The sequence below is a fragment of the Piliocolobus tephrosceles genome, chromosome 13 (assembly GCF_002776525.5).
Source record: "Piliocolobus tephrosceles isolate RC106 chromosome 13, ASM277652v3, whole genome shotgun sequence".
NCBI classification, from domain to species: Eukaryota; Metazoa; Chordata; class Mammalia; order Primates; family Cercopithecidae; genus Piliocolobus; species Piliocolobus tephrosceles.
Window position 1 is genome coordinate 12,391,575 of NC_045446.1, and position 8,223 is coordinate 12,399,797.

General features: G+C 47.4%; 1 protein-coding gene across 8 annotated transcripts; it reads right to left on the reverse strand.

Moving 5' to 3' along the window:
* Positions 1-923: 923 nt before the first annotated feature.
* TMEM138 (transmembrane protein 138) lies at positions 924-8,063 on the reverse strand. Of its 8 annotated transcripts, none has more exons than XM_023189463.1 (5): positions 7,397-7,697; positions 5,525-5,610; positions 3,828-3,999; positions 2,100-2,175; positions 924-1,679 (listed from the first exon to the last, which is right to left on the reverse strand). In XM_023189463.1, the coding sequence occupies exons 1-5, from the start codon at positions 7,427-7,429 to the stop codon at positions 1,453-1,455; spliced, it is 594 nt and encodes a 197-aa protein (XP_023045231.1). In that variant the 5' UTR covers positions 7,430-7,697; the 3' UTR covers positions 924-1,452. The 8 variants fall into 8 exon arrangements, with proteins under 8 accessions (XP_023045231.1, XP_023045230.1, XP_023045228.1 ...); XM_023189462.1 differs by having other exon boundaries at positions 5,516-5,610; XM_023189460.1 differs by having other exon boundaries at positions 5,516-5,792.
* Positions 8,064-8,223: the final 160 nt, after the last annotated feature.

Below are 8,223 nucleotides of genomic sequence, written 5' to 3' on the forward strand. Positions count from 1 at the left end.
ATTGCCAATGCGTTAGTCATACAAAGTAAATTGCCATTTTGTATTCATCTTCTGTGCTCTCACAATGTTTACCCAGGCCTTTTACTTAAAGAATTCCGGGAACTGGCCTTAGGAGGTCCAAAATATCAAACCAACATTGTGTGTGGAGTGTCCCTCCTCAGGAAAGAATACAGATTTGTTGCAATTGGCCAGACCACCTGGTGGTCCATTATTCAAGATAACCCTCACCAGATGCTGACCTGCACACCCTACCCCTCATGTGCTGGGCCTGCCTACCCTACCTGAGGTCAATTCCAACACTTTGCCTAAGAGAAAAACCCTGCAGGCTTTTTTCGGAGTCAGTCAGGGAACTCTCTCTTTCATTTGTGTTGTGTCCCTTATGCCCAGGCATAAGCTCCAATGAAGCCTTCTTGGCAAATTCTTTTAGCCTCATGTCAATTTCTATAGCAATGAGAGTCTAAGAACTTGTGGTTGGCAACCATTTCCCACTTTGATTCTGGGCTTAGTCGCATGACTTGCCCTGATCAATAGGAGTCTAAGACATACAAGACAAGCACAGGCTTGAAATGGGGTTGCACACGGGACTTTCCTGCTCTGCCACTGGCGTGTGAGCAGATACAGGCTAGTCTGTGGGAAGTGAATCCTGCAAACCAGAACTGAGTAACCCCAGTCACTCCAGCTGAGGTCATGGTAGGCTAGCCAACTGCCAGTGGATCCCAAGGCCATCACAGATGCCTAGTTGACCAGCGGCTGACCAGACACGTGAGCGAGCCCAGCTGAAACCACCCACACACAGCCTTGATCGGCTGAACCCAAGACAGAGAGCCAGGCAGCTGTTGATTGCTGTATGCCCCTGAACTTTGGTGGTGGTCTGTTACACAGTATTCCGGCAATAGAAAACTGATACTATGAACACATGAATTTTAAAAGTTGCTTTTGCCAAAACTGGCTAAGGAATATTTTTATTCTTCTGAGGGCAGTTAAGGTTTCTGATAAGGACAGTTGGAACAGAGCACAGAAATCTGGAACTCCAGGAGTGGGGGATGCAGCATCAGATTCCATCTTGAATTTCCACTAAAATACTTTGTACTCATAGTGGAACTCAACAAAGATCTGTATTTCATCTGTGGCTCAATCTTCCCTCTGGGTCAAGTAGATGCTAAGCTGGACCTTGGCACACCTCTTAACCATGAAGAGATCTAGCTAGACAGACAGACTCCACCATTTATGGAACAAGAATTCAATTTATTCTCTATAAAACATTTTTTAAAAGTGCCTTGGGTATAAAAATCTAAATGTCTGTGGTGTGATTGGTCAGGAGCATGTAACTATCACTCTTCGCATCCTTTGGTCACTGGGAGATCCTTTGGGGCTGGGAGGTCCTTCTGTCCCAGGCTAAAGGAAGAGCTTCACAAGGGTAAGAGCCACAGAACCCTCAGCAAGAAAGGCGGGTCAGGGAGAATGAATGGTACAGAGGAAAGGAAGGAAAGGGGGTGGAACGGAGGTAGGAGGCAAGGAAGGGATGCCGCACTTGAGACCGATGGGGACACTCTGATTTGCAAGAGGGAAGATCTTCCTTCTTGAATGCTGAACACAGCTGGTCTGAACCTTCCTTGGAAAGTCCAGCTGCTTCCCCATGCATAGGGCCAACTCTCCCCGCAGAGCAGAAAACGTAGCTTCTATCAGGAAGGAAAAGTATCCATCAGTGTGACAAGAGGTCACCTTCGAACTTGCAAGAACTCCTTGCGCAGCCACAAAGAGTCCTGGTAGAAGCGAGGGTCGCCTAGTCTTATGGCTGTCCGTTTATAGAAGTAGCAGTACAACACTGCCGCTGCAGGGAGGAAGCAGAAGAGAAGCCTCAGCGGTGCTCCTGAGTATCATTTCAGGTTAAGAACAGAACCTAATGAGGCTGGGCAGCTCTGCCTCCTGATTTCCCATGGTCTTCCAGCAAGGGCAGGGGCAGTAATCCTTCCTTTCCTGGTGTGGCTGTTGCAACCATCCCAAACCAGCTGGGACAGGGCTGGGAAGCCAGAATCAAGGGCCTTACTGAAAGAGACACATGTGGGACAAGAGAGGTCTGATCTTGCTCTGGTCCTTACCTAGTCTCTGGAATACAAACAGCGTTTGAAGTCCATCTGTCCATATGAAGCTGTTGGAGTTTTTCCAGCGTAAGTTCTGAAGGAGATGTGAGACACACAAAAGTTAACGGCCACAAGAGGCCCTAATGTCTCCAACTTGGTTAGCTGCAGATGCCAGTTGGTTTAAAATCACGCTAACCTCTCCCTCCTTTCTACAACCCCAACGAGTGTTTCTCGAGGGAGCCTCAAGTTCCCTTTTTTGCTGCAAAGGGAACATCCTTTTAACTTTGAGGGAGGAAGTATGAACTAAGTTATTTATCCTCTTTCATTCCATAACCTTTGCCAAGGAGAAATGATATACTCATTATCTCAGGAGTTCAGCTGTCACTGTCTTGCCTTGAAAAACGCTGGCTCAGCTCTTGTCAGATAAAGACTTTGGTGCACTCAGGGTTTAATGAGATTAACGGCTTTTATAGTACAAAGCTAGGACCTATTTTGGCTCCAGGAACCAGAGCACAGAATCCTCTTCAGGAAGCGCCCAGAGACTCTGGTGTTGCTTTGCTTCTTTCCTGGGAGTTCTACTTCTCTCTGTGGAATCACAAGCGCAACCTAACAGGGGGTTCAGGTGTGAAAGTGGCTTTAATAATGAAGTGACAACTAGAGAACCCTGAGGTTTTAAAGAGCTCAATTCAATTGAGTGCATGAGAAACATATAAGATATTAAAAGGGCTGGAAGAATTTGTGAAGCAGAAGAAATCTGAAACCATGGGCACTGGATCCGATCTGAGGCCTATGTTACAACCAAAGGGAGGCATCTTGGAGGCCGGTTCTCCTAGTTAAAGTGATGGGAGCTCGGCAGAGGGCATGGGGCACTCAAAGGCAAGCAGCAATCCTGCCTGGCTACTTCCCAGATACAGCCACTGCCTACAGCATTTGCCATGGGGCACTGATGCCTAAGAATAACCTGTATCGACATCCACCTGCCCAAATAACTAATGATGAAACACATTCAACTACCTGTTTTAGCCCTGGTAGGCCTGTTTGGGGCAAAGGTGAATTGCATGTTCTGGAAGAGTCCGGTGACTCTTGGACAAGGCTGTTTTTCAACACCTAAGGTTGGTCAAGAGTACCTTATGAAACTCTCACATGCCCAGAGCTCCAACCCAAACCACTTTCATTTCTCCTGTTCTCTATGAAGGATTGTGTGAGATGTCAAAGAATGAAGCTGAGTTCCCAGAGAAAAGATATCCCAGTGGCCGGGCATGGTGGCTCATGCCTGTAATTCCAGCCCTTTCGGAGGCTGAGGCGGGAGGATCACGAGGTCAAGAGATTGAAACCATCCTGGCCAACATGGTGAAACCCTGTCTCTACTAAAAATAAAAAAATTAGCTGGGGCATGGTGGTGCGTGCCTGTAATCCCAGGTACTCGCTTGAACCTGGGAAGTGGAGGTTGCAGTAAGCTGAGATCGTGCCACTGCACTGCACTCCAGCCTGGTGACAGAGCGCAACTCTGTCTCAAAAAAAAAAAAAAAAAAAGGAAAGAAAAGTTATCCCTAGCCCTTTAGGGATTCAGGAATTCAGAGTTCAGGCTGGGCACAGTGACTCATGCCTGTAATTTTAGCACTTTGGGAGGCAGAAGCAGGAGAATCGCTTGAGCTCAGGAGTTCAAGACCAGCCTTGGTAACACAGTAAGACCCCATCTCTATTTAAAATTACAATTAAAAAAAGAATCCAGACTTCCACTCTTACCATGACCCAGACATGAAGGGAGATGCTGAGGGCAAAGTACACAGCTGTCAGGATGATGGTCCCTTTGAACTTATGGAATAGGAGGTTGACCAGGCCAGCCTGGAAGACGAAGGTGTTGAATAACATGAGGAAAATGATGATGATGTTGAAGAGGACTGCAATATCCTGGATGCTGTAGACATAAAAAAAGTACAACCAATGGAGGCCTGCGTGAGGACCCAAGAGCAGGTACTATGTCCTGAGGGACACCACGAGGCCTGTCCTTTCCTGTGAGATAGGCATCTGACATCTTAAACCCTCACAGAGATAACATGGGTTTTGGGACCTGAATGACATGAAGCTAAAATTACCTAAAATTACCCACTGGCCCCATCAGTTAGATTGCAGTCCATAGTCAAGACTTTCCTGCTCTGATACTCTTTTTATTTTTAAAATTTCTTCCATACATAGTCCTATAGAAGATTCTCTGAGACTCTTTTTTTTCAAGACACGGTCTCGTTCTGTTGCCCAGACTGGAGTGCAGTGGTATGATCACAGCTCACTGCAGCGACTTCCTGGGCTCCAGTGATCCTCCTGCCTCACCCTCCTGAGTAGCTGGGACCACAGGTGTGTGCCACTATACTCAGCTAATTAAAAAAAAATTAGCTCATGCCTGTAATTCCAGCACTTTGGAAGGCTGAGGAGGGTGGATCACTTGAGGTCAAGAGTTTGAGACCAGCCTGGCCAACATGGCAAAACCCCATCTCTACTAAAAATACAAAAATTAGCTAGGTGTGGTAAATTAGCAGGGTGTGGTAGCGTACACCTATAATCGCAGCTACTAGGGAGGCTGAGGCAGAATTGCTTGAACCCAGGGGGTGGAGGTTGCAGTGAGCTGAGATTGTGCCATGCCACTGCACTCCAGCCTGGTGACAGAGCTAGACTCCGTCTCAAAAAAAAAAAAAAAAAAAATTATTTTTTAGTAGAAACGAGGTCTCACTATGTTGCCCAGGCTATCTGACACTCTTAACATTTTTTTTTTGTTTTTTGAGATGGAGTCTTGTTCTGTTGCCCAGGCTGGAGTACAGTGGCATGATCATGGCTTACTGCAACCTCTGCCTCCTGGGTTCAAGCGATTCTCCTGCCTCAGCCTCCCAAGTAGCTAGAATTACAGGCACGTGACACCATGCCCATCTAATTTTTATATTTTTAGTAGAGATGGGGTTTCTTCATGTTGGTCAGGCTGGTCTCGAATTCCCGACCTCGGGTGATCTGCCCACCTTGGCCTCCCAAAGTGTTGGGATTACAAGTATGAGCCACCGTGCCTGGCTTTTTTTTTTTTTTTTTTGAGATAGAGTCTTTGTCACCTGGTTGGAGTGCAGTGGCATGATCATGGCTCACTGTAGCCTTGAACTCCAGGGCTTAAGCAATCCTTCTACCTCAGCATCCTGAATCACTGGGATTACAGGTATGTGGCACCACGCCTAGCTAATTTTAAAAATTTTTATTAGGTAGGGACAGGGTCTTGCTATGTTGCCCAGGCTGGTCTTCAAACTCCCAGTCTCAAAAGATCCTCCTGCCTTGGTCTCCCAAAGTCCTGGGATTAAGGGTGTGAGCCACTGTACCCAGCCTACTAATAACTCTAAGACACTAAATCACCACTGTCAGGGCCTTTGAATTGCTTGGGTTCAGCTTTCAGAGTGCCTTACTGCACGCACATGAAGAGCACAAGCTGGATGACAGGAGCCTTTCGGAGCAGTTCTGAGAAGGAATTGACAAAGAGGTCATAGGACAGCAGCAGGAACTGCAGAGAGAGCACCAGGCTGTAGTTACTGGTCTGGAGCATCTTCCTTCTGTTTTCTTGGGCCCCCAAGGGCACATCCCACAGTTCCCCAGAAAACAGCTCCTGGCTCTCTCCCTACCACTAAGGGAGATGCTTCTAGTTCCTTTGAATCAGAGCTGTTTCCCTTGCTCTAAGGCAAGCACCTGTTGGAGTGAAAAAATAAGCAGGGTTAGAAATGTATTAATACCATAAACATTTACTGACGACCTACTGTGTGCCAGGTACCACTCCAGTTGCGTGGGATACTTTAGCGAAAAAACCAACAACCAAAAGTCCCCAAGAAGTCATTTATTCTAGGACCTTCACCAACTTTTCTCCATGCCTGGAACCTTCTAAATGCAGAGCTGTCTCTAACCAAAGGAACCTAGTAGTATTACTGAGAAGAATGACTGCCTGGTCATGTAGTAGCAGTGGTAACAAAAATGGCAGCAAATCCTTACACATTGCTTACAATGTGCCAGGGAGTGTTCTACAAGCACTAACATTATTTAAACCTCACAAGGTAGATGATATAATACATTATTACCTTCTCCATTTTACAGATGAGAAAATTGAGGCCAAGAGAGGTAAAATAATTTGTCCAAGGTCACATCGTTAGTAAGTAGCAGAGATGGTATTCGGATGCAGGCTGCCTGGTCCACAGTCTGTGCTCTTAACTACTAGACTTAAGCTGTCTCTTACAGAACTAATAGACCAAAACTTAACTAGGCAGGAAAAATGCCGGCACAGAAGTGTGAAGTGCGGTAGGCATAAAAAGCAGAGAGGAAATAGGGGTCTCCCGGAAAGCTTTATCTTTAGGGTTATAGTAGCAACACAGTGGCAGTTGTTTCTTTTCATCTATTCCAAGACCCACAAGTTGCTCTGGGGGTGTCCTATGACCCTGCTGCTGTGCCAAATCTATAAAGAAATTTCAAAATGCTTTGGAGTGTTAGCGATAAAATTAGCATCGGTAAAATGTTTTGCAATTTATAAGCTCTTTTCACATTTCTAACCTTACTTAATCCTACAACCATCTTGAGAAGTAGCCATTATAATGTATATTATCCCCATTTTACACAGAGGCTCCGGAAGGTTAAGACACCTCCTCCACCTCAGCTGGTGAAGTCCCACCTTACTGGACGTATGTACGCGGTTTCCTCATTCATTATATATATATAATGAATATATATACACACACACATATACACACATATATATATAGAGAAAGAATATATATACACACATATATATATGGAAAGAGAGAGAGAGTCTTGCTCTGTCGCCAGGCTGGAGTGCAGTGGCATGATCTCGGCTCACTGCAACCTCCACCTCTCGGGTTCAAACGATTCTCCTGCCTCAGCCTCCCGAGTACCTGGGACTACAGGCGCGTGCCACCACGCCTGGCTAATTTTTTGTATTTTTAGTAGAGACGGAGTTTCACCATGTTAGCCAGGATGGTCTCGATCTCCTAACCTGGTGATCCGCCCGCCTCGGCCTCCCAAAGTGCTGGGATTACAGGCGTGAGACACCGCGCCCGGCCGCATTAAATAATACTGATAGCTACTAGCTAGGTACCCACACCACGATAAACTTGTCAACCAAGATCATTTCCTTTAATCCTCCCTACAACTCTGCAAGGTGGGAATTATTCCCATTCTACAGGAAACGACACAGGAGTCAGAGTTCAAGGCATTCCTCCAGGTCTCAAGTCAGCAGAACCAGGCTTCGTAACTGTGACGCCAAATCCGTGCTCTTAATCACTACTCACAGGCCACCATCCAGGGCTGTTTTGAGGATCCATTATGCAGAAACGCCCATGGCTGTCTCTACGTACGACGATCCCCTCCAGTTTAGGGCAGTGGGGATTCGCAAGCTCATGAAGCTCTTTAATTCGTCCACTGCTACCTGCCGCCTTCCCTTTGTACCTAGGGCAGTATTCTTCACGCCTCCCAATCCATTTAAAAACGAGGCTTCCTTGGCAAACAACAACAAAGCATAAAACCCAAGCCCAAAACAACAGCACCAAAAATTCTAACTTCTGGTCTCTTAAACCACTTCTCGTCAATCACTCTCACCTCCAAACGCCAACGTCCGTTGTCACGGGGACACCGTCCCGGCTTCCGGAAGCTGGCTTTAAATTCCGGAAGTAAATGGAGGACGCTGGCCCCGTCTGCGCCGTGCTGCTTGCTAGTCCCCGGCTTTCTCTTCCCGCTCTATGGCCAGTCCGGCCGCCATGTTGGAGCCTTCGCCGTTCGGGGCGCGGCCTGCTCCGGGCCCTCCCAGCTTCGCCGCTAGCTGACTTAGGGCTCCCGCCCACACTGCGCATGGCCTTGCTTAGGGCCGGCTCGTGGTGGGAGGCTTCGCGTTCACCTGAACATTTCCGTCCCCTCTAGATGCGGGATGAGAGGCGAAGCTGATGAATCACAGCAGTCCTGGATCCTGACTTCGGACTTGGAGAAGAAATGCTGAGGAGGAACGGGAGTTAGGGGGCTAGCACCTTGGCGCGCTGGGAGCCGGCCACCCCGGGCTTCTGGACTTCACTTCCCAGGAGGCCTCGCGCGCGACTGGAAGTGCTGCGAGCCTATAAGTAGGCGA